Consider the following 24,119-nt stretch of genomic DNA (forward strand, 5'->3'; position numbering starts at 1 on the left):
AGTGCCCAACCCACTGAGCGAGTCAGGGCCCTCTAGATATTTTGAGTGATTGAACTAGGTTCCTAAAGTTGACCCACAGCTGAGGTTGTGGTCCTTGTACTCCAGCCCACCCCCCTGCCTTGGCTGAGTGTGAAGACGGGCTTTTAGGAGATTTTCAGAGATCGCTTCTCCTTCCAATTGAGGGAATCTGCCCTGATGCAAACAGTTAGCATTTGTGTTCTACTACTTTCTGAAGGTCTGGCTTCTCACTACTCCTCAGAGATAGTATTATTCAGGAGAGAAACATTTCATGGACTAATGTTTAGAAGTGTAACTTTTGCTCATTGTTGTTCTGTGAATTTCTTTTAAATAGCCACACCGAGGAGAAGACTCAGTGGGAACATCCGAAAACTGGAAAAAGAAAACGAATAGCAGGAGGTTTGTATTTTGTGATTATAAAGCAAAACACCTTATATGTAAAACATTAATTAGATAAGAACAATACACAGGCAGGGAGGTGACAGGTCACCGTGTCATCCTGGGGAGGCCTTCTAATAGGGCACCATCAAGGAGCTGGGCTCTCACTCTGAGGGGCTCATGGGATTTGGCAGAGGGCGGCGATGAGGTCTTGAGATGGAGTGGTGAGGATGACTTCTTACAGGTCTTAAATAAAAAGAATTATACAGATAATAGAGGCCCTTGACTCACGGTTCATTAGATTTTCCTGCAGTCGCACTGAGAACTGGTTCTTGGTTCCTGTCGTGGAATTAACTACATCAGTGTTCGATGGGGTTCTGTCAGGGTCGCCACGACTTACCAGTGCTTTTGAAGGAGTGAGCCACTGCGGACTAGGAGTGTATGCAGGTCTAGTTGAAGAGACAGTATGTACCTGAGGAAAAAAATGAAATGCTCTACAATAACGTGTAAGAGGCATCGTAAGTCAGCAAACAAATGGTGTTGGTAAAGACACATTCTGTGAATTCACATTCAAGGGAGAATTCACACTGATTGGAGCCACCAGTAAGGTGTTTGTCAAAAGCAGGAGCTGAAGCTGAGTGGAGAGTTTAAGAATGATGAAGAATGAAACAGAGTTTTATTTCTGAGCGAGAGACACAACTGTGGCGTGCGGCTGGGATAACGGGCCTTTTGCAGCTGCTGCTGGGACACAAGATATAAGCGTGGCGGAGCACTGGCTGTGGGGCAGCTGGGACAGGCTTCGGGGGTGGGGCTGGAAGGGCGTGGCACCCCTCTGGAAGTCCTGCGGGACCCTGGTTCAGTTCACTGCGCCCTGCCTCCTGCAGACCTGGGTCCTTCCTGTCTTTCAGATTTGCCATATGGATGGGAACAAGAAACCGATGAGAATGGACAAGTGTATTTTGTCGAGTAAGTGTGCACACAGAAACTGCTCTCAGCCATTTTACTTTTTAGTATTTTTTATTAAAAAAGTAATATACATTGACTGTATAAAACTATGACATGGTGTGTAACTGTAATCTTAATGGGAATAACTACTTGTAACAATTTTTGTATTTATTTATCAGTCTGTTTTATATCCACACACTTTCTTAAAAAAAACAGATGGGAATATACTGTGTGAACTGTTTAGTAGCTTATTCTTTCCACATAATGTCTTTGTGAGCATTTTCTCATATCCTTATATATTTTTCAAGAAGACGTTTAATAGCTAGAGAGTATCGTTTTGTAGAGGGAGTGGGCATTGATGTTAAATTTCTATTATTGGGCAGCTGTAATTATAAGCAATGTTTTGAGCATCCTTGTCTGTAAAACTCTATTCAGAGTAAATTCCGATAACAATAGTAACCACCTGTCTAGCACATCTCCTGATGCAGACATGAGTCTAGTCGCCTTATACCTGTAGTATTGGCTCATCTAATCCCCACAGTGCCCCAAGGGAGGCAGGCCGCCCCCTGGCCATCCTGGCTGGCCGTCGGCCTCCCTGAGCCTGCGGGAGTGGTGTGCGGGCAGATGCCTAACCACAGCTCTCCAGGGGAACGGCCCCAATTTGTTCCCTCTATGTAAATGCTTTCACCACAGCCTGTTTCAGGCTCCAAGGTGAAGTCACCGAGGAGCCGGGAAGAAATGTGCACCCTGGGCTCTTGCAGCCAGGGTGAGCCGGCTCCAGCACAGCTCTGCTCTGCCGTCTGTGTGTAACTTTGGAGCAAAAACGCTTATCTGGCAGCTACAGCTATAATTAAAATGGAAGTTGGGTTATTCTCGGGTCTTAGTATTTATAGGATGATGAGTATAGATTTAAAACTATATATAATTTTACACACACATACACATTACAAATCATGAAATCTCATCTCGTTCTTTCTGGAAGTTCTTAATAGTTTTTAAGATATTTCGAGGTCTTTATCTTAAATCCCAAGAATTTAAAAGGTAGTAAGTACTGTTACTTAAGGGTGACCAATTAATTCATGTGTCTTAATATATTTTAACATTGTTTCTACAAGATTCAGACCAACTCTAAATCAAAGTTAGAGTGTTATTAGGAGGTGTGAGTGCAGTCTTCAAAAGAAAATCTTTAGAAATTTAGTAGTTGTCGGTTTTGTATTTACTGTTAACACTTCTCATTTTGAGTTTTCTGCATTTCTACCAGTCTTTGTAGGCCCTTGCACAGGGCCAAGAGATTTAGTGGAAACCTACTGAAAAGACTGACTGACAGATCTTACAGCTGTGAATTTACAAAAATGAACGAAGCTTTCGTCTCTTTGGAGACCTAAGGGTACGCGGCAATGTGTATTGTCTGTTACAGCACAGTTCCTGGGCAGTTCCAAAGGAACGGCGTCGATGACTATCTTTCCGAGCAGAAATGGAATCCTTCTTGAGCCCAGAAGATAGTCTAATTGGACTTTGGTTCTTTCCGGACTTAAGTATAAGTCTTTTTAATACATGAAAAATGGGGTTTGCCTAGCCTAAACTATAACATTATCCTACATTCATAAATACCTCTGTTCACTGCTGTGGGCTCACTGCTTTCTCCTTTTCTTCACAGCCACATAAATAAGAGAACTACCTACCTGGACCCAAGATTGGCATTTACTGTGGATGATAATCCTACAAAGCCAACCAACAGACAGAGATACGATGGTAGCACCACAGCCATGGAAATACTCCAGGGCCGGGATTTCACTGGCAAAGTGGTCGTGGTTACTGGAGCTAATTCAGGAATAGGTAGGCCATTCACTTACAGTTATTATTATTATTATTATTATTATTATTATATTGTCTTTACTAATGAAATCTTATACAGCAATTCTTTAATTGAAAAATGTATTTGTAGCCTTTTCGGGTATCATTTAGTTAAAATCCAGCTCTCTTAAAATCCCAGTTTGTCATGAAAGGCTGTGTAGGGCTGACCTTGAATTCTCTAAAAGCTGAACACTCAGCACAAGATCATGGCTATTTTGGTCTTCGAGGGTTGGAGACAACAGTCTTCCATCTAAGAGGCTCTGACCTGGTCTGTGTGCACAGACAGCATGCCAATCACTTTGGTTATTGAAGCCGAAATTGATTGGTAAGGGAATATTGGGAACAACAAGGTATGATTTTGGAACAAAGGATACTGCAGGTTTCAGTTGCTCACTGAGAATATCATTTTCCTTTGGGTACAGGATCTTATTTCTTTTTATGCTGGAAAATTAGTCCTTGCCTTAACCTCTGAGTTAACCGTCCTAATTGCTAGGGTGGATGAACCATGACGACCGTCCTGCGGCAGGCGGCTCAAGGGGGTGTTCTTCCCGTAGAATGCTCGCTCCTACAGTGACTCCACATAGGCTTTTGCTCTGCCTTTGTTGTGCCCATTTGCATCAATATCTGAACCCGTGATAACCAACTGCTTTGAGTAAGCGTTGCCTCTTAATTTATAGAGACAAAAAATGGGGCTGCATTCAGCTGTCTTCTGGCAGGTCCTCTCTGCCCTTTGACCACTCCCAGCACCCCCGTGCCCCTCCCCAGTCGGCCTTCTTTCATACCCCTTTGCGCCTGTCCCGCAATCTCTCCGTTCTGTCTTCATTTTCAGTAACGCCTCGAACCTCCTTAACGTTCCCTAGCGTCATCAGCTCAAGCACAGGGTGAGAATATGCACTAGAGGGTTAATTATTGCGAAGGGGGTACACCCTGACAAGCTGCGGTCCCAGGGCAGGACTTCTGACCGCACTTGTCTGTGAAGGCAAAGAAGCAAAAATGGAGTTGTGTGTGTGTGTGTGTGTGTGTGTTTTAAATTGAAAGAGGTTTATTTCAAATCAAGTCTAAGCCCTCAACTTGGGCTCAGAATACGTTCAGCCCACTTTTCTGAACTTGTTTGTGGGGTGAATTTTATATAGTCATCATTGATAATCAACACCGATGACACTATATTGTAAGTAACGGCCAGATCCCCAGTCATCCAAGAAAAGATACGTTGTGTTCAGTGCATCGACTACTGTTATGTGAGGGGTTGGCCAATCAATACAGTGTAGCATAATTAAGAAAAAATAGGACTTAAGGACTTAACTGAAATATCTCTTTTTATTTAACACTTAGTTAACCAGAAAATCGACTAAAACATTTCATTCCCTCAGTCTTCTGGCTAGACTGTTTTTCCTTCACTTAGATATGTGGCTGCTGCTGATTTTCTGTGTAAGGGCTTGCACTTCGCTCTGTCTGGCATTAGATAACAGACCTTAGGACGTGGCTGTTGCTCCATCAGGGATCTGCAACATCAGGCTTACGGCACTGGAATCCTGGACTACGAGAGCTGGCTCAGACAAAGAGCTATGTTGAGTTGGAGATTTAATCATGACTGAGGAGGAGGAGGAGGAGGAGGAGGAGATTCTGAAGGAGGAGATTCATGGCGGATAAGTGCGTTGTTGGTCAGAATGGACCTCAAACCTCTTTGAGGAAAGCCCCACGTTCTGTGCCTCTTCACGGCTCCCACGTCCCCTTGAAGACTTTCTTCTCTGAGTGTCCATAATCCACTTTGTGGACACTGTAAGTAGGGATCTGTGGTCCAGACAGACCTGGTGGCAAGCTGTAACGCTTAGGATGAAAGGGATGTCGGGAAAGGTCTTAGGGACACCGGCGCTTTCTGTTCAGACACCCCTGCCATTTCCCCAGCTCAGACCCCCGCTCAGAAACTGCCTTTGGCACTGCCGCCTTGCCTGGTTTCCCCTCTCCACCCTTGAGAAGCGTAAATCCAGGTGAGTGCTGAAGATTTTTATTCTTAGGTTTTGAAGTAATATCATACTGAACATTCCAGGCGATCAGTCATAACAAACAACTCTCCCTGTGCAGCAGTGGTGGGGTCAGGCTTAAAGAAAAGGGGCTGAAGACAGGCGTGTGGCTCTTCATAGAAACTGAGTTAGCTTCTGTGTCCTGCGTGGCTGCCTGAGAGAGGGTCCTTGCCCAGCAGGCTGGACTTCCAGATAAAGTTCTTCCTTCTACTGCACTATGAAATATGACGGTTTATAAATTGCGATCGCCACTTTACTTCTACCCATTTCAAATCAAATAGCTGAGTGTAGCATGAATCGGGTGTCTTCATTTTCAAGACTTCTGGGCATCCGAGAGGCACTTTCCGTCAGAGCTTCAGCGGTGTTGGCGTTCGCTTTCCTCTGACCGCTCAGGGGAGCCTGTTTTCTGCGTCTGGGCTGTCGGTCCGGAGCCTAGTGAATGGCTGCCCTCTGAGGCACAGAGGGCTGGACCAACATATACCAGTGTGTATTTTGACAGTGGTGACTCTATGACTGAAAACATAGGTAACCTAATTTTCTTTGCGAAGGATGATTTACGAATCTGGTGTTTCCAGTGATTTTTAAGAAATTCCCCACAAGGCTCTGCTTTGTCGGAATTCCTGTTGTTGAGGCGCTCTCTCTCGTGGACGGGGGTGATCAGGTGGTGAGAGGGTCACCTCTCCTCGAGGAACTTTGGCTTGTACTAGGACACTGCCACCTCTGAAGTGGCCTTGAAGCAGATTTTGTCTTCTCTTCTCCCGCTGACTGTAAGTGATACAGATTAATATTTTGAATTTTTGATATTTGGTTTTATTGAGGCAGTTGGAGGAACTCTAGTTAATTCAACTCAGAAAGATTAGGGTGATTCTGGAAGACAGAAAAACGGAGGAACTATCAGAGTAAAGCACTATGAGTTTATGAAATCTTTGCTTTTACACTTGGAGTTTGTAGCCAGGTGTGACTTTGACTGGATTTAGCTTTCTAGATTTTTGGTTGGCAAACTATGGCCCGTGAGCTAATAAATCTGGCTTGCTGCCTGATTTTGGAAGTAAAGCTTTATTAGGACACAACCATGCCCACTCACTTCCAGTTTTGCCTGTGGCTGTTTCCCTGTTACTCGTGGAGATTAGTAGTCATGGCAGAGATCCTATTCCTGCGAAGCCTGAAATATTGCTGTCCAGCTCTTCCCAGAAAAAGTTTGCCAGGCCCTGGATGATCTAATTCCATTCAGAGTAAGATCACCCAATGCTCTCTAAATTTGACACAATATAGGTAAACTTTAGATAGATTGGATGTCCCCAGGCCACAGTAAGATTGTGTCAACACATCATATATAATTGCTCGGACGTCCCACCAATATCCTGAACCCCTTGCCTCTGCTCTGTTTTCCCCCTATTTAGGGAGCTACTAGCATTAGGATGTTGCGTCCTCAAAAACTAACACTCTTCTCTCCTTGACCTTTGTTTAACCAGCGTTCTGAACCTGAAGACCTTTGTAGATTGAAAGCTGTAGCTTGTGGACCTCTCTGTGTGGAGATCAGCATCTCAGTATCCAGGGGGAAGTCATCTCTTCACCTAATGCTTCTGCTAGACCAAGAGGCCTGGAAGCCCACAGTCCCGACTGCTACCCAGTAGAGGCAAGGGAGGAAGTCATTTCTGTTGGTGCTCACCGCAGACTGAGCAACAAGGGGCAGGTGTTTCACGGCTCTGGAGTTAGGGGCTGGCTGACTCTGGTTTGGTACAAATGAATGGAAATGGCTTCAACATGGTGATCATTAAATGCAAACCTGATTGCAAAGTCTCGGGACAGAGAATTTTTTAGGCTAGGAAAGTTTTCATCATGGAAGATCCCATAGCTTCTTTTCTAGACACAGCCTGTCAATCGAGCTAATTTGGCGCTGCAAAAAAATAGTTCAGTATAAAATGTCGCCTTCTTGGATCTGAGGGCTGGCGTGTACTCGTCAAAAGCAGGGTCCTTCTGATGAGGGGCTAGTCGGATGCCTAAACATGGGGCAGTGCCTGCCCCGTCCCCTGTTCCTCCTTAGCAGAGACGCGCAGAGGGGTCAGTGAGCAGACGGGTTTATCGCCCCCATCTTTAAGGCCTGAAATCCAGGTTTTGTCAGACATCCATTTTAAAACTATTAATTATGAGCAAATTTTCAGTCCAATGTTCATTGGTAATGATGATAAAACTCTCTCCTTAACTGCCAACCTTAAACCAGTAGTGTGAAAAATCTGATTTTTAAATCCCCCTCAGAGTTTAGTGAGGATGAAAAGTTTCTGAACGTCCGTAACGGCTGCGTCAAATGACATGGCTCTAAATCTGAAATAGCCTGGGCTGGTTTTGGCTTTTGAGCCAGAGGATCCATTAACAAAAACAAAACATTTTTTCCCCCTGAACAAATGCAAGCTGGGCACTTTGGTGTACATACCAGTAAAATGTATTTTAGGGCTGACACTTCCATTTTCTATTTATGTTGTATAATCACCTACCTAAGGTTTATTGCAGGGAATCGAATACATACACATACACACATGTAATATGCATGTGTATATACACACACACTCTTAATTATCAAAACATATATTTTGAGAGGTAAAAAGTCCATACGCAAGCTATCAAAGTCACCCCTAAATTTGTTCCCTTCAGCGAAGGTACCAGACTTCCGTGCGAGAATACCAAGATGGTCTTACAGTATAATGTTGAGGTTGGTGGTTTTGGCGTAGAGAACCCATTTGTTACAGCTCAGGGTCTTGTTTCTGAATCGTGCGCTGCACTTACAGTGTGAAGTGTGGTCGCCGTAATCTTTTATCCTGCAAACCATCACCATGATGAATTCATGCCTGGTGTCGATCCTACACGTTCCGTAGTCTTGCAAGAAAGTTACTTTTCTTCACGTATCCTTAAGGTTTTTAAACGCACGCTTCACATTTATAAACTGGACTAGTTTCCTTTACATCTTCAGTTCTGTTCCTGTTTTCACACCTAGTGCTGCTGGACTTTTGCCTTCCAGCCTAAGTCAGGCTGTTGACTGTTTCCAGTTGTTTCAAAAGACCCCATGACTCTGAGGCCGTAAGCTGACTCATAGTCATTTTTGTGGTGCAGTCGTGGTCTAATGGGATCATTGTACTTGGGACCCTTGAATGCCCGGTCAGTTTCCTTTCCCATTGTCAACAAGCAGGATTTCAACTGGGGGGTCTTGGCATTTATCTACTTTTTAAGGATCCGGTGCTCATTAAGCAGAGGAAAAATTTCTGAAATAATCTAACATTTTGGTAATTTAAACTCCCATTTTAAATTGAAAACATTTGTAACCACTTATATGCTAAAATATGTTTCTTACAAGTAAAATGATTTTGATATTATTTTATTTTGAGTTACTGTTGAGACTTTTGACAATCTTGGAAAAAGCCCTTGAATGACGATGATGCATAAATACTGAGAATTAGTGTCTTCTGAGCAAAGCAGCCATTTCATGTTCGATACTCTTAGACGTTGAATATGCATGGAAATCACGTGGTCGGAGTATTTGAGAAGCTGTATACCTTTCTGCAGGGAGAGACCAACTGCAACATTCTAACGAGCCTCATCTCACGAGTTGGCGGTCACACGTAAAAACTTAATTAAAAATATCAATAAATAATACATAGAATACTGTATAGGTAACATACCTGATCCCAACTGAAGTTGTGTCTCATGAGATGAACTGAATTTCCTACATGCATGTAAGTTCAGATTTTAATTTGCTTGTCTCAGTGCCAGCGAAACAGAGGAGGTTATACAAGTGCCCGTTCGATGACAAAGTGGTTCAAAGTCATAATTTAAAGAGAGTATTTAAAAATATGATCTCTACCCTGATTGAGACTTCAAGTGTTTTATAAGGTTTGAAATTTGGAAATTAGGAAATTATTTTACTTAATATCCAGTTTAAAATTTTTGAACTTTTGCTTTTATGTAACACGGTGACATAGTTGTGGTAGTTGTCAGCGAAGAGAGGCTTCCATTTTCCTGTGAGTTAACTGGAAAGAGAGCCGTCTTCATGTCCTTATATTTTCCCCCCACTAGAGGGCTCTGTTGCTCTTTGGTACAGTTACACAAAAGCAGTACCATTTCAAGACGGTTTCCCTCCTCTCCAGGCGGTCTTGCTTTCATTTTTGTTAAATAATACCTTTTACTTTTCTAACATATCTTTTAGGTCTTGTAACTTCTTGGTGAAAGAATTCAAACTGAAGACTGTTACTAGTGTCATGTTTGTTTCTTTTTCTCCCCCTTCCCCCTTTTTTTGCATAAAATGCCAAGGATGAAGAGATCTACTTAATAAAAAGGTCTGTTGTACTCAGGGAGCAGCCTGTTCTGCCAAGTTACACAAGGGCATGTGTTTTCATGACATGATTGGTTTCTGTGTGCTGGCCTATCGATAATGTGTTTTTTTCCTAGGTGGAAATTGTAATATTTAAATCTGAGTGTCTCTGTTTAAGGTTCATTTAGAACGCCTTGGTGATCTTACACTTTTTGCTAAGAATATAGAGTTCCCTGCCCCTGCCATCCTAGCCTTTTTCAGTATTATATAATTTATTATAATTAGATTGTTCATTAAGGATATGTTCTTGGATTAGAAGAAAACGTGTCCTTTAGGGCTTAGTGTGTTTTTCTTAGAATACGAGAGGCCATATTAAATCAAATACTTAACCTGAAGCACATAGTCAGTGCTCTACACTTACAACATCGTAAGGAGGGTAATTTTTAGTTTGGCTCCATCACTAAAGTTTGAGGCAACACATTAATTGAATGCTTCAGTTCTCAAACAGAAATTTGGCCCAGAAAAGAAAACATTTTTGGCTTTATAAAACTGCTTATTTTCAGATTTTAAATGGGAACAACATGAATACACTGTACCGTATTACATGTATTTACATTATGCTTTTTCTCAGCAGCTCACTTTTTTCCTTCTGAAAATGAAAGGGCCCGAAAGCATCGCGACTGTGCTGGTACCACTGCGACACTGCAGGGCCCGGCAGAAGTGACAGCGGGGAGTGTGGTTGGGAGGGTGCGTGACTGTCTCTCGCGAGGTGGACAGCAGTTTGAGCATTTCACCTAAAATGTCCTGTGGTGTGCTTGAGTGTGACGTTGTTGGGTTACAGAATTACGTGCTTATGATTTTGTAATAAAAAAGGGATGCTATTTGTGCCGGACCCTGTATTTCACCAGAGTAAGATATTTTGGTCATCCATATACAGATATGTTTGTCGTTTATTAAATAAAAATTGTTAAAGCCAGATGGCTGTTCGGGGAATGATTACAGGTCTTACGTACAAGATATGCTGGCAGTTGAAAGCCACTTACTTGGTGTGACGCGCCCACGTCCTTTCTGGCACTTTGTGAAGCATTTACACAAACTCTTCAATACGTGAGTCCTGAACCTTTTCCAGAATAACATTTGAGGGTCAACAGGAGGGACTTCTTGTAAAGATCTCTTAAATTAAGGCTCTGGTAGATTGATCAAAAGCAAATTCCAAAAGCCAGAGCCTCTTGCCTAAATTCATTATCTTCCTTTGGCTCAGGAACACTCCCTTCCACGAAGTGCCGGTCTTGATCTAGGCAAGCCTGACGAAGAGAGGCGGACAGGGAGTGTCCCCCTGTGTAAGGAGACGTGTGACATGGTTTGAGTCTGATTGTCTGCTCTCTGTGAGGTATTTGTTTGCCGGGCTGTGCTGCTTGGTTTTCCGCATCCTTCTCCTTAGAAGCCGTGTTCAGATCATGCCATCTCTGAAAACAAATCGAGGTGCCCTCCCTAGACTCAGAGAGGACATCTCACATTACGTGCATGGCTGGCGGGGGGCTTGGGGGGCAGAGAGCACACACCTGTGAGCACAGAAGCGAGTTAGTTCACGTGTGTGAGATGGGGTGGGGGAAGAAACTCATTGCAGTGTTTTATCATTTTCCCTGGGTTGGGGGAAGGGGTGTGACTAGCCAGGTGGATAGAGCTAGGCCTTACATATTAATAAATTATCTCATATAAAGCAGAACCAAAGAAGTTTCTTGTGTAGTTGTATGGAAACAAGTTAAAACTAATGAAATATTTTTTAATTATCAATCCTGCCTCTAAAATGTGCTTAATTCTGGAATAATTTCTATTTATTGATCACTGTAAGGTTGTCTTATATGAATAGTTCTTTAGGATATATACAGGTTCTGTACACGTCGTGTTTAATTCTCACCGCAGTGCTCGCAGCTGTCTGGAAACTGTCAGCATGAAAGCACAGAGAGGTGAAGTAACTTGTCTGGGATCACACAGCTCTGAGCGGCGGGTGCCTGTGGAACCAGAGCAGAGAACTTCTGATGCTGTGTCTGGGGCCCTCTCCATTCTCCTTGTTGCTTTCCTGTTCTGAGGGATAGCACACAGTCCCAGCCAGGCTCTTCCCAAGCAGCTCCCCCAGTCTGTCTGAAGTCAACACATTCATTTTAACACCAACGCAAGCCCGCTCTGTGCCAGGCTGTGCACTGGGAATGGTGTCTGTGTGGGGGGCCTGGGCAGATACGGTCTCCGAACTGCTGGGCAGATGAGTTAGTGCACTGACACTCTCTCTCCACAGTTCCCCTTTAGTGTTACTGTAAAACCGGGTGTGGAGGAGGGATTGCAGCGGGAGAGGAGCTGGCACTTGTCAAGTTCAAGTTCATGTTTATGCCAGGTGTGAGGCTGGATTAACTTTACATGCCTTCTCATTAATTTAAAATTATTATTGTTATAAAACATGATTTCCTTATGGGAACTTTAAAAATGCAGATAAATAAGAATAAATACTAATGAGAAACACCCACAAGCCAGAAATACTCAGTATTTAGCATATATGATTTTAAGCATTTTTTCCCTTCTTTTGTGATTTTTCTACTTACCTGTGGTTCATGAGCATCTTTGCCTGCCGTTGAATATTCCACAACATCTTACATGGCTGTGTAGTGTTTTATTATATGGTGCTAAGCAGTCTTTTACTGTGGCACATTTGGGTGGATTTCAGATTTTTGTTAACTGTAGAGTGGAGATGATCATTTTGTAATTAAATGTTTTTACCTATCTGTGACTATTCTGTGCTTTTATTTTCCAGAAGTGGCATTGCTGAATCAGGGTATTTGTTTTAACTTTAATCCCTGGACTGGTTTTGTCAACCACACCCCTGGAGGCTCATACCAATCGAATGCCCTGTGTCCTTGCCAACCTTGGCAATTAAGGTTTTTAGAAAACTATCACTTTAATTTCCATGTCCTTGATTGTTAGTAAGATTGATCAGTTCTTCATATGTTCCTCCATTTGTACTTACTCTTTTATGAGTTGCCTTTTCATCTTCTATGCATAACTATTGGCTATGTATTGATTGCTAATTGATTGCTTGATTCATGTAGTATAATTTAATTTTCAAAATGTTCCTTTCTCTTAGAAGTTAATTTATCTCAAATTGTCTAGTACTTTAAGTACATTTTCAATCTTGTGCTCAGGAGGAAATCCATGAGAAAAGTGGGCCTACCTTCCCAGTCCACCTCAAACCTTTGAAGCAAATATCTCATCTGTACACCTCAAATCGTGGGCACTGCGACTTAAGACCCACATTTAAGGCGGGAGCACTGTGGAAAACATGGAGCTGGTCAGCTCACAAGGGTGGTTGAGTCCCAAGATAACGCGATAGGTGACCTTTGGTTCTTCAGGTTTTGCAGATCCCCCCACATCTTCCGTTCGTGACGGTAACAACTCTTCAGAGCCTTTCTGTGTGCTCTCTCATTCGATGAGCCTGGCTCCTGCGTGGTGAAATTGTACCACTGCCGAAAATAGCTCTGCTGACAGTCACGGGAAGCTTGATAGGTAGTGAGCTTCTATCTGGAGAGGCAGCCGGGTGCAGGAGAGGGAATACTGACTGGAGAAGCGGGCATGACCCAGTTTTGAAACCTGGCCTAACCGCGTCCCGTCTGAGTGACGTGGGGCAAGTTACTTTCCTTCTCTGAACTCCTGTTTCATATCTATGAGACGTGGACGATATTTCTACTTTGCAAAGACGGGAACCCCAGAGGGCCCAGGGAATCATCTGCTCAACTGTGAAGGCACTTAATAAACTGTAGTCATGTTAGGGATGGAGTCCAGGCTATCCAGTTACTGAAATTAGTTTCATATTTTTCTAGCTTCCTGCTTCTTGGATCCTCAAAAAGGCGGCCATAATATCTGGGAGTTTGTCCTAAAATGACCTTTCTAAATAACTGTTTTAGGCAGTGATTGGCCTTTAGTGTGAAAGGAAACATTTTAGACAGTTTTTTTTTATTGGAGGTTAGATGTAGCTTCATGCAGAAAATAAAATGAATTAGTGGAAAGAAAAACAGGACAAGGTTAATTTTGTTGCAGTGAAGAAAGAAGAGGCACGTTAAACTTGGGTGAAAGGAGGAAGGAGAACTCTGACACCTGAAACGAGTGCATCACGGTAACATCTTTACTACGCGGGTTTGGCGTCAGAGCAAGCGTTCCTGAGAGTTTGTGATGATTTATAGGACTGCCTGGCATGTTGAGTATCAACGTCCAACTTCGCTGTCCCATTTCCTTGATCACACCGAAGAATGTCATTGAGTAGAACTTTAGCAGCACCTGAAGTGCCTAGGATGAGCTTTGTTGGAGGCTACTGGGTTTTTTTAGGATGAAGACTGGCCTGTGAGACAGATTGTCATTAATTCATGTGACCTAAGGCAAGTCCCTACTATGAGGTTCAAACTAGTTAAGCGACTTGTTAAATCAAGAGAATAATAATTTCTGTCATTATTTGTAAGGATACTAAATCACAGTGTGCAAATGCAGCCCGGGAGAGAGCACTGTCTGATGGCCTGCAGCTGGGGGAGAATAACCTAACAGTTGTCAGAGAGAAGAATCCTACAGAAGGGAGAGGCTGGAGAGGAAGAGAGCCGTTTAGTTCCTTAGCGGACGGGTGGAAGTAGGATCTCTAGATGTTTTTCGTTAGGATATGCCGAGAGGGTTCGGAAAGCACCTTCTGTAGGATTTAAAAAGGTGACCGGATGTCAAGCCCCTGCTTGTGCTCTAGGCTGTGGACTCAGTGGTGATGGCCACACAGATGTGGTGGATGTTGTCCCACCCAGAGTGCGGAGTGGGCAGGCTGTGACTCTAGCCAGATACTCAGGGGCAGAGAACTCTGGAGGCAGATGCGGCCCCAGGGGGTAGTTGTGTTTCAGTTTTGTAGGTGGAACTGTCGGTTATTGGATGATCCGTTTCTTCCCAGTGTCCTTAGGTTTCCACGGGGCAGGCCGTCCCTTCTGCTTTCAAGGCAGAGCCCCATACAGGTGTGAGTGGGAGGAGTGGACCATGGGCTGTTTGCTTACATGACACCGAAGTTGCAGCAGCATCCTGATTCTGGAAACTCTTTTCCAGGGCATCACACAAAGCAAAAGGACGACAATAACCAGTCTCTCTCAAATGCAGAGACTCTGCTGTGTCAGTCGCCAGTGGCTGCACGGATGAAATCTCGAAACTTCTGGCACCTTTCGCTGTAAGGGCTGCTGCCTGCCCTCAGTGTCCCTGTGTGGCTGTGGTGTACAGTAGGGCGGCTGTGGCTTCTGAATTCAGCAGCCGGGCTGGAGACGCTTCTATCAGCCGAGAGATCGTCATTGCATTCCAAATTGGCATTACGGGAAAAAAATAACCATCACAACTTTATCTGTTAGCCAAAGAAGTTTCCATTCTAAGCTCACATGCAGTTACCAGATCGCGTGTTTGACAGGGTAGAGAGCACTGTGACAGACCCTTGCGGGGAAACATCTCCGGCAGGGAGCAGAGGCAGGCTTTTGGCAACGGTTGCCAACCTTGAGAGCTGTCAGTCTCTGTGCATGAGGGCCCTTTTCCTACCAGATGCTGCCGTTGTCGCTTGCCCGGTGTTTCTCCTGGTGTTGCCACCTGTTGGCTGGACCAGGGAGGGACTTCCCAGAGGGTACCAGCAGTGTCTGTGTGTCATTATCCTGGAACTGTCAGACGTGCCTGAGTGCACACATGCACACTGAGATTTTGCATGTTTCTTACATGTTACTTATGAAGACAACACAGATTTACTCATTTCATACAGACTGCAAGTCCAAAACCAGTCTCCTGGGGCTGAGGCTGGCGTGTCAGCAGGGCTGGTTCCTTCTGGAGGCTCCAGGGAAGAATCTGCTTCCTTGCCTTTTCCGAAGCTTCCAGTGCCCAGTCACATTCCCTGGGTTACGGTCCTTCCCTTTGCCTTCCAGGTGTGCCACGCCACCTCCATTTTTCACCATCACGCCGCCTTCTCTTGTGTAGTCAAATCTCCCTCTCGTAAGGTCCCTGTGTGCATACATGCAGGGCCCACCTGGATAAGCCAAGGTAATCTCCCCATCTCAAGACCTGCACCATAATCCTATCTGCAAAGTCCTTTTTGCTGAATGAGGTGACCCTCCCGGGTTCCACGGATAGGGACGTGGGCCTCTCTTGGGGACCAGTCTTCAATCTAACACAGAAAGTGATGGATTACCTCCAAGAACTCCACGTTAGCATCAAAGGCCTCCATCCACACTGTACTGGTTCTTCCGTCCCTCCCTAACTGGTTCTTTGGGCTGGGTGATTTTGTCTAGAGAAAGTCTGGTTTAGTGTCTGCATTCGGGAGCAGCCCTCTGATGCCTCATTTCCTGCAGGTGGAGTTTGTCGGAAGCGGGTAGTATGTACACGTACACAGCTGGAACATTCGCTGGCTGGCTGCTGAGTACCTTAGTGTCAGGCGAGAGTAATAAAGGGGTAGGGGGTTATACTTGCTCCTTCCTCCAGGTGGGGGCCCTTGGGCCACGAGCAGAGCTGCCCAGTCAGGGCTGAGGGAAGCCAGCTTTGTTGCCTTGGTCTGGCCCCCTGGTGGTTGGTTTCGTCCACACAAAAATGGCCTGTCATGTTTTTTGTTTTGATTTAGATTACTTGCCAACATGTTAGAATCAGGATATCTCACTTAAAAGTCATCTTAAATTCTGACTCTTGAAAAGTCAGAAGAGCTGGGAACACTGGGTCCCTGAGTCCACCAAGCCAAATTGCACCGAGCCTGAGCCATGCTGCCCCCTGCAGGCTGTTTCCCCACCGGTCACATGACCTGCCCTGTCCTTTGCAGACTGGAGTCTAGAGCCCTGTTCTGGGTGAGCAGTGGGGGCTGTGTGGTGAGAGCGGAGGGCTGGCTCACATCTGCAGACACGTCCTTTATTCCGTCACTCACTGCAATCTACACGCGTCTAATGACCACTGGGTTCTAGGTGCCACATCTCAGGGTTGGAGCCAGGTAGCATCGCCTCCCTTAGGGAGTTACACACTGACCGCAGTACCAGCAACTTGCGCTTCCCAAGAGCGTTTAAATTTACATTCCGTATAGTATAACGTCTTCTTTAAACCACACACCTTCCTGTATACATGTATGCCTCTGAGTAGTTCTAATTGCTTCTGAGTTTTTAATTTGTATTTAAAAGCCCTTTCCCCTTATTATTGAGAAGGTATCTACAAATGAACCACCAAATATGTTCTTGTAAATTAAAGAGAACTTTAAAAAAAAATCTCAAATAGTGCTTTTTTAAGTCTCACCGTTAAGAGTTCTTCGGGTTCATTCGCACTTATGCACCTTCTGAGTGACTAAGGGAAGGCAGAGGCTGCATTAGGTGCAGGGTGAGCGAAGGTCGCCATCGCTGGAAGAACAATGTGTGGATTCTCTAATTTATATTAATTACAGTTCCATTGCTTGCCTCGTGGAGATAGGCACGCAGCTGCGTTATGATTCCTTTAAAGCTTATGCTTACAGTCTAAGCAGCTATGTACTGTTCAGATAGTATGTGATAAAAGTTAGTGGTTAGTTTGAGTGGCGTGCTTCCCCCTCTCCCCCACCCCCGGATAGATTTCTTTTACGGTTCTGGCGGACTTTCCTATAGCCAGCATCTCTATACTCTTTGCTCCGAGTTTTGCCTTAGCCCTGGAGCTCTCGGCTCTCCGCTCCTCATGCTGCCAGTGGTGAGCTGAGCCTGCTAATGCTGGTTATTAGTGTGACAATGTATACCAGCGAGATTTTATAATTGCCATAATTCTTCTTTGCTCCATTCCATTTCGCAGCCCCTCGAATGGTGCGGCAGCTGCAAAGCACAGTCCTTGAACGTGAGGTAGAGAATTGTAGCTTAAACTTCAGATTTGTACCCTCTGTCAAGCTGCAGGGAAACTACTCACATTTTTGGATAGTATTTGGATCTACAAAATCCAAGCAAACATTTTTTCTTCCCTACTGTGTAACATTTAAAAGCTAAATTTCAGAATTTTTAAATTTTCGGATGTGGCACACTCAGTCTTTAAGGAGTGGCTTCCAGAGTTCGTATTTTAGTTATAAAGCTCAGTCCTGTTTGCATGGAAGAATTTACTTTTTCAGAGGGTACTTAAAAAAACCTCATATCATGTGTTTGGTTTAAACTGCCCACAGAGAATTACCTGAAACAGGAATAATTTCAAAATAACCCCCAGAGGACAAATGCCGGTGGCTTTAAATGTGTATAAAGACCGAGCTGCTGACATCTCGAGTCCGCTCCTCGCAGGCGGCCTGTCCTGGAGACGAGGGCTCGCGGGAGCGGGGTGTACTGGGAGGGCTGAGCTGAGCAGGGACGATGGCATGAAACACTGCAGGGTTGCCACGTGTGAAAACGAGTGATTCCAAGCGTACAGTCAGCAGAGTGCTTCTCTCTTCCTCACAGGTCTCGTGGGTCTTGCACAGGTATTGGGGAGCCATTGGTGTTTTCTTAAACGCTCCTTGACTGTTCTCACCAAGCACGGCTTTACGCTGCGCGGCTGTGTGTTTGTGTGTTTTCCTGCTGGGGGTGGAGAACGCGCCCGTGGGATGAACAAGAAACAGCAAACATTGTTAATGTTGACTTTCCTGTTTGCACAAACACTAGTATTGGATTTCAGAGTCCACAGGCTAGCAGGACGGCTTTGTTTAAAAACCCGTGTTAGAAAACTAACAGCTATTAACGAGGGCACTTCTGGGTAGCTGTGGGAAGTCTGTCTTTAGAAATTTAACCACAGTGCAAATGCTGGGCATTGCACTCACCAGTGTGGACGCTGCAAAGACTACTTCCTGTGTACACTTCAGCTTTAATGCCTGCCGAGTCAGACTTATTCTCCAGGTCTTTTGGGAACCACTAAGCCCTCTTTCCTTGGTTTCCTTTAACCTTTTTTTCCATCACGACAATCAGCATGAGAGTGTTCTTTTTCGTTCCTTCTGTTCTTCAAAGCACATCTCTGGCTCACATCTTCGTTCTCTGTTTAGTTTCATATTTTAACTTTAATCTTTCTGTACATCAGTATCTGTCATTACGGTATTTAAGCTCGTGGAAGGACTTGGCAGTTGCTAACTTTTTGAGAAAATAAAGCACTCCACTGTTGTAATGTTCTGCTTATGCTGAGTTAAAAATTCACATCATTTGGCTAAGGTTCTGATGCTTTAGGTGCTGTTTGTAATTAATAGCAGGGCATATTTTCCTTGTTGTTAAGAGGATAACTTCGGTTTCAGAAAGCTTGATCATATTTTTTTCTTTATGGTAGATGTGAAAAGAAGCAGGAGAGAATGAGAATATTTATAACATTGTCATGCAGTGATCTCTCTAGAGGCGAGTGTAAGAGAGGAAATCCAGAAGAAAGCATTAAACTGAAGCAAGAAGAAGTTCGTGGTCACACACAGTGCTGGTGGCATGGAGCGAACAGAAGCGAGCAGAAGCCACGCACAAATAGAGAAGATCTTACCCGCACGTGCTGTCAGTGCGCAGACGCTGCGGCACAGAGGAGCCGGTTCCAGGTGCTCTGCCAGTGAAGGCGTGGCCCCGCCCAGATACACAGGGTGCAGACTCTATGCTCGGGCTTCCGCTCCTGGGCTGGAGAGAGACTCATCCAGGGCGGCCCAACAACTCGGAAATCCTCGCCCAGCAGAGCAGTTACAAGGACAGTGTTAGAACCGTGCAACGTGACTTCTAATGTTTAGTTCAGCACATGGCGTGGCCACTTCACAGTGGTTGACCAAATGTGGGGAAGATTCTTTCTGAGAAGGGCAGCCTTTGGTGTCCTTAAAGATGGACATCTGAAACAGTGCTTGAATGCCTTTTAGAAACGTCAAAGAGGGAAATGCAGTGGGGAGAATGTGGATTTTTAACTGTGCAGTCCTCAAGTTTTTATCCCCATGAAGGAAGTTTTGTTCATTGTGATCAGATGTTAGAGGCTAGTTTTGTGGATTTCTGTACATTTGGTGAGATTCTTCCGTTCATGCACTGAGGTTCCTTTCTTCTATCCATGACCTTGATCTAAATCAGGCTTTCCCCCACCTCTCTACGAAATGTTTCAATTATCAGTAGGCTAAGAGAATAATTAGAATGAAAGTATTACTGAAAAAAAAACCACCTTCAGTAAAACTGACCCCCAAAAGGTAATGTGAAGGAAAATGGCATTTATATCCTGTGTGTCTGATTCCCTTTCTAAATAATCTACTGTATTTTTCAGACTATAAGATGCACCCTTTTCCCCAAATTTGGGAGGAAAATGGGGGTGCATCTTATAGTCCGAATGTAGCTTACCTGGCTCGTGGTTGGGGGGGATGGTGGAGTAGGGTCACAGGAGGCAGGGGCAGGACCACATTTTTTTGATTCAAAATTTTTTTTCCTGTTTTCCTCCTCTAAAACCTAGGTGCATCTTATGGTCTGGTGCGTCATATAGTCTGAAAAATACGGTAAATTCTTTTAGGAGTGGACATACCAGCATGTGTGTGTTGATGAGACTTTTGAGATCTCTGGAATAGAGAACTCACCTTTGTAACTGGAATTTATTCAGCATGCATACGTGGGTGGATGATTGTTTTATATATGCCAGCTATTGAATGATGGGTAGGTGTGATAACTACATATAAAATTATATTAAAGTATTACAAGAGGTGCTTTTACGAGGCAGCCTGGAAATGGCATCCGATTTTCTTATGGCTTTTTCATGTCCATTTTGATGAATCTATTTATTACTTCTATAATGAGTAGTACACATGGTTGGTTAGCCAAGTTATTGAACTTTATCAACCTTGGCTGAAATTCACAATGCGTGCCAAACTTGTTGTAACATGTAAGAAATTACATCTGGGATAAAAGGTTCAATAATGATTACTCTTATAATGGAATCTTTTACAAAGCATGGGATTTCCGGGTATGCCTGTGCTTTTTAAAAATTATAGCGATGCAATGAAACAGCGAATACCATTCAGCTGAAAGAAGTGCTCGCTGTAGCACAGGTGCACGTCTGCAATGGGCTGTCGGACTCCCAGGGCACGCGGGAGAAGCATCTGTGTCACCTGTGTGCATTTTGGTGTTCCCTCTCGCCTCTCTCACTTTAGAACTCACCAGAGCTAGTCTTAATCATGTGACTTGTGAAATTTTTCAGGTCTTGGGGACAAAAACCTACTAATGTGCTATTATGCCACATTAGTTTATAAGTTTTAAACTGGTTTGAAGTGTGTAGCCGCACTCCTCATAAATTATAGAGACTCGAGGAACATAGAGCTTTTTACTCTAATGAGAGACTTCCAAGCACAGATTGGTTCATTAGCATAGAAAGGGGTGTTGGGGTTTGCGGCGCCCAACGACTGACACACTTTCCCCTTCCCACGTACGAGCTCATTGAGAAACAGGGCAAATGATAAGGCGAATGGAAGGCTAGAACATCACCATAACAACAGATCCAGTTGATATTGGAGACTATGATTTATATATGTGGGCTGGTGGGCTTTCTAATTCTGAACACCAGAATTAGACAGGGTAATGTGTTGGTGCTGGGTCCCTGCAGACCCTTCCCCCAGGGGCAGAGTGCCCCCTCCACTGTAGCGTGTCCCACGCAGCCGAGTGCTGCTGCCCATGTGAGAGGAGTGCGGGCAGGGCTGCGTGTGACCTGTTCTAGCTGGTAGATTGCCTACTCACCTAGGTTGTGCTGCCTCCCGTGCGCAGGAATAAATGAGGGGAAGAGGGAGGGACCAGGGATCGGGGACATTCACACAAATGGAGACACATCCGAGGGGAAAGCTGCCTCCCTGCCCCAGCCCACCACCCCCAACAATAAACAAATACTAGCATGGTTAAAATTATTAAGCCTTGGGAAAATTAAGCTATAATATAAATGTATGTCTACTGTTGACTACCTAGCTTTAGATTTTGAGGCCATCCTTTTCTTGGTAACTAGACACACATTTTTTTTTCTTTTTTTTCTTTAATGCTTTCCAACTTGATAACTCGGGGACATTGGACTTTATCCTTAGCCCCAAGCGTCAACTTCCTCATCTATGAAGTGGGTACCGTGACGCCAGCCCCAGAGAGTTGTGAGAATTCACCGAGATGAAATGAAAGCGCTAGCCTGGTATCTGTCACCTTCTATTGTTCACACATGAGTTTCCTTATCCATTGTTCTGCTCCTAGGACTGAGTCTTCAATTTATTTTCTTAACTTTTTATCGTGGAGAATTTCACATGTATGCCAACACAGGGATTTTTTTTCTTAAGAGGTAAAATGGAACTGGCTTAAGATGCACCCTTGTGTGGAATAGGGAATAAAAATCAGTAGGGTTTTAAGTCCATGAACCAACCTGCTGAAGGACAGTTCCACAGTTGTCGCCGTCTCTGTTCCACTTGGAGAGGTTGAGAAATATCATGGTTTTGCGTGCCCCACTGGGCCAGTAGCCACACTTTTAACAGAATAGACAGACTACAGCAGGCCTGTCTTTCCCATAATCCATGGACATCATGAATAGCGCAAGAGGAAGTGAGAGGCGCAGAGCAGGTCTGTGAGCCCGTGGTAAAGGGAGAGGGTGCCTCGCTCAACTGAAGTGGGAATTCTTTTGAACAGATCATCTTTCCAAATGGCTGCAGGATGAACGTTGTCCAGAAGGTGGTTGTTGGACCGCCAGCTGAATGGCTCCCTCCACGTGCTCAGGTGAGCTGCTGGCAGGTAGTGCTGAGGGAGAATCGCAAACGCCACACAGCAGCGCCACGCCCTCTGATGCTGCCGTAGAGCCAAGGCAGCTTTGCGGACAGCACAGTGTGCCTTTTAATTATTCTGTCTTCGATGAAATCTTTCTTGTTAATTTTATTAAATTTACTTCTCATATTAAGACCCATGCTATTATACTTGCCAATGGATGTTTATAATATGCAACTAATTTATTTTATTTTTTCATAATGCTTAAGTAGAACTCATTTGAGCGGTAAAGATGTGCACGATATGGTTAGCTCAAACCAAGAGGAAAGGAGGATGAGACTGAATGAGCCTGGCGCTTCTCAGTGGGGCCCAAGTGCAAAATTTCTTATGGGTATTGGTCCTCCTACCTTTGACCTGTGAGGATAAGAACAGTTGAGAAAGTAAATGTCTCAGGGTTTAACTAAACTTTTCCAAGAAATAGAGATATGGTAAAAATGTATCTCTTGATTGAGTACTTTTCAAAATTATTTTCCCCCTGTATGATAGTAAGATGCATTTGGGGGAGCCCACTCTGAGAAGCCAGCAGGCGTCTGCCTGACTTCAATAGCAATCGCCCAACTGCCATAGACCGTAATCAAGCCTGTGAAAACCATGTGCTCCACGCTGCAGGAGAGCAGGAGTAAAGTGCTTAATGTGCCACTCCACTGATGTGAAAGGGGAGCAAATGTTGAAAACGGGGCTTTGGAATTGCAGTCATCATTTGGCATCTCTATTACCTACAGCTGCTCAAAGGAAGTTTCTAGCATGCCACGTTTCTTGCAACCCTCAACAATTGCAAAAATAAAGCCCTTAATGTAGACAACCAGTTTATACCTTTGGTTGAAACTTCTCTGGCTTGTTGTAAAGAAAGGTGAACAATCCCAGTGATCAGACCACGTCTAGAACACAGTGTTCATTTCTGGACAGAGCACAGACAAGCTAAGGGTTGGCAAAGTCATCAAGTTGTCTCCTAGGAGCATGCGTTAGTTAAGTGGTGGGAAAAAATGTCTACAGAAGCTACTTGCAATAGCTCTCCAGGAGAGAGAGAGACAGAGAGAGACAGAGAGAGAGAGAGAGAGAGAAACCTGGCTTCCATCAAGGGACCGAACCTGGACCAATGGACAGAATTCACCAAGCAAGCAGAATTCAGCTGATTAGAATGGATGGAAAAACTTTCTAATGATTCCCGTCTCACAAAAACTGAGCTTGTAAGTTTTCCATCCTGAAAATGTTTTAAGAGGTTTTTTGTTTCCCCCAAAGCAGAACGTGAGACAAAGACTTATTTGCAGAGTGTTTGGGATGTGATTTCAGAGAACATTGAGTGAGGGATGGGAGGACCACACAGGATGTATCAGTAGTACTCCGTTCCAAGGGACTTTCAGAGGATCCCTGTGAAGTGGGTCTCAGAGCTGCCTGCCTGCGGATGGAGGGGGAATGCACTTACCCATTGTCTGCCATCCCCATCAGGCCAGGGTAGCCCCACAGGTATTCATGCCTCAGCATGTTGTGGTTGCACGTGTATGTGTCCCAAGTAGGTTTCTGCAGGTATCCCATGCTGCAGTGCCAGAGAAACCATGATAGGAATGAATGGAAGGATTCACACTGCAGCCCCAGGTGGGACTGTCCAACTGCATTTGTGTGAAGTTTCTGGAAAGCTACGTAGGGAACTAGGGGTTGCAGCCGTAGCTGGAGAAGGATGGGGCTGGGAGAATTTAAGTGTGTGTGATGGGTACCCAGTACAGTCCACCCCTTGCACCATTACTCAGGTCTCTTGTGCCCTGATAAGAATAGTCCATTATTTAAAGTTCTCCTTCAATAAAGGTTAAAAGACTGTCAGGAACAAAATTAGTCTCAGCTTGTGATGAATTCTGGGGCTTT

At 44.5% G+C, this 24,119-nt stretch overlaps 1 protein-coding gene across 3 annotated transcripts in view; it reads left to right on the forward strand.

Annotated features, from left to right (window-relative positions):
- Positions 1–24,119, forward strand: part of WWOX (WW domain containing oxidoreductase) — an 897,629-nt gene that overhangs the window by 6,165 nt on the left and 867,345 nt on the right. For all 3 annotated transcript variants that reach the window (XM_053915333.1, XM_053915335.1, XM_053915334.2), the window contains exons 2-4: positions 353–417; positions 1,305–1,362; positions 2,999–3,177. In XM_053915333.1, coding sequence (XP_053771308.1) covers positions 353–417; positions 1,305–1,362; positions 2,999–3,177 — 302 coding nt within the window. The remainder of the gene's footprint in view (positions 1–352; positions 418–1,304; positions 1,363–2,998; positions 3,178–24,119) is intronic.

The sequence above is a fragment of the Desmodus rotundus genome, chromosome 12 (assembly GCF_022682495.2).
Source record: "Desmodus rotundus isolate HL8 chromosome 12, HLdesRot8A.1, whole genome shotgun sequence".
Classification (NCBI taxonomy): domain Eukaryota; kingdom Metazoa; phylum Chordata; class Mammalia; order Chiroptera; family Phyllostomidae; genus Desmodus; species Desmodus rotundus.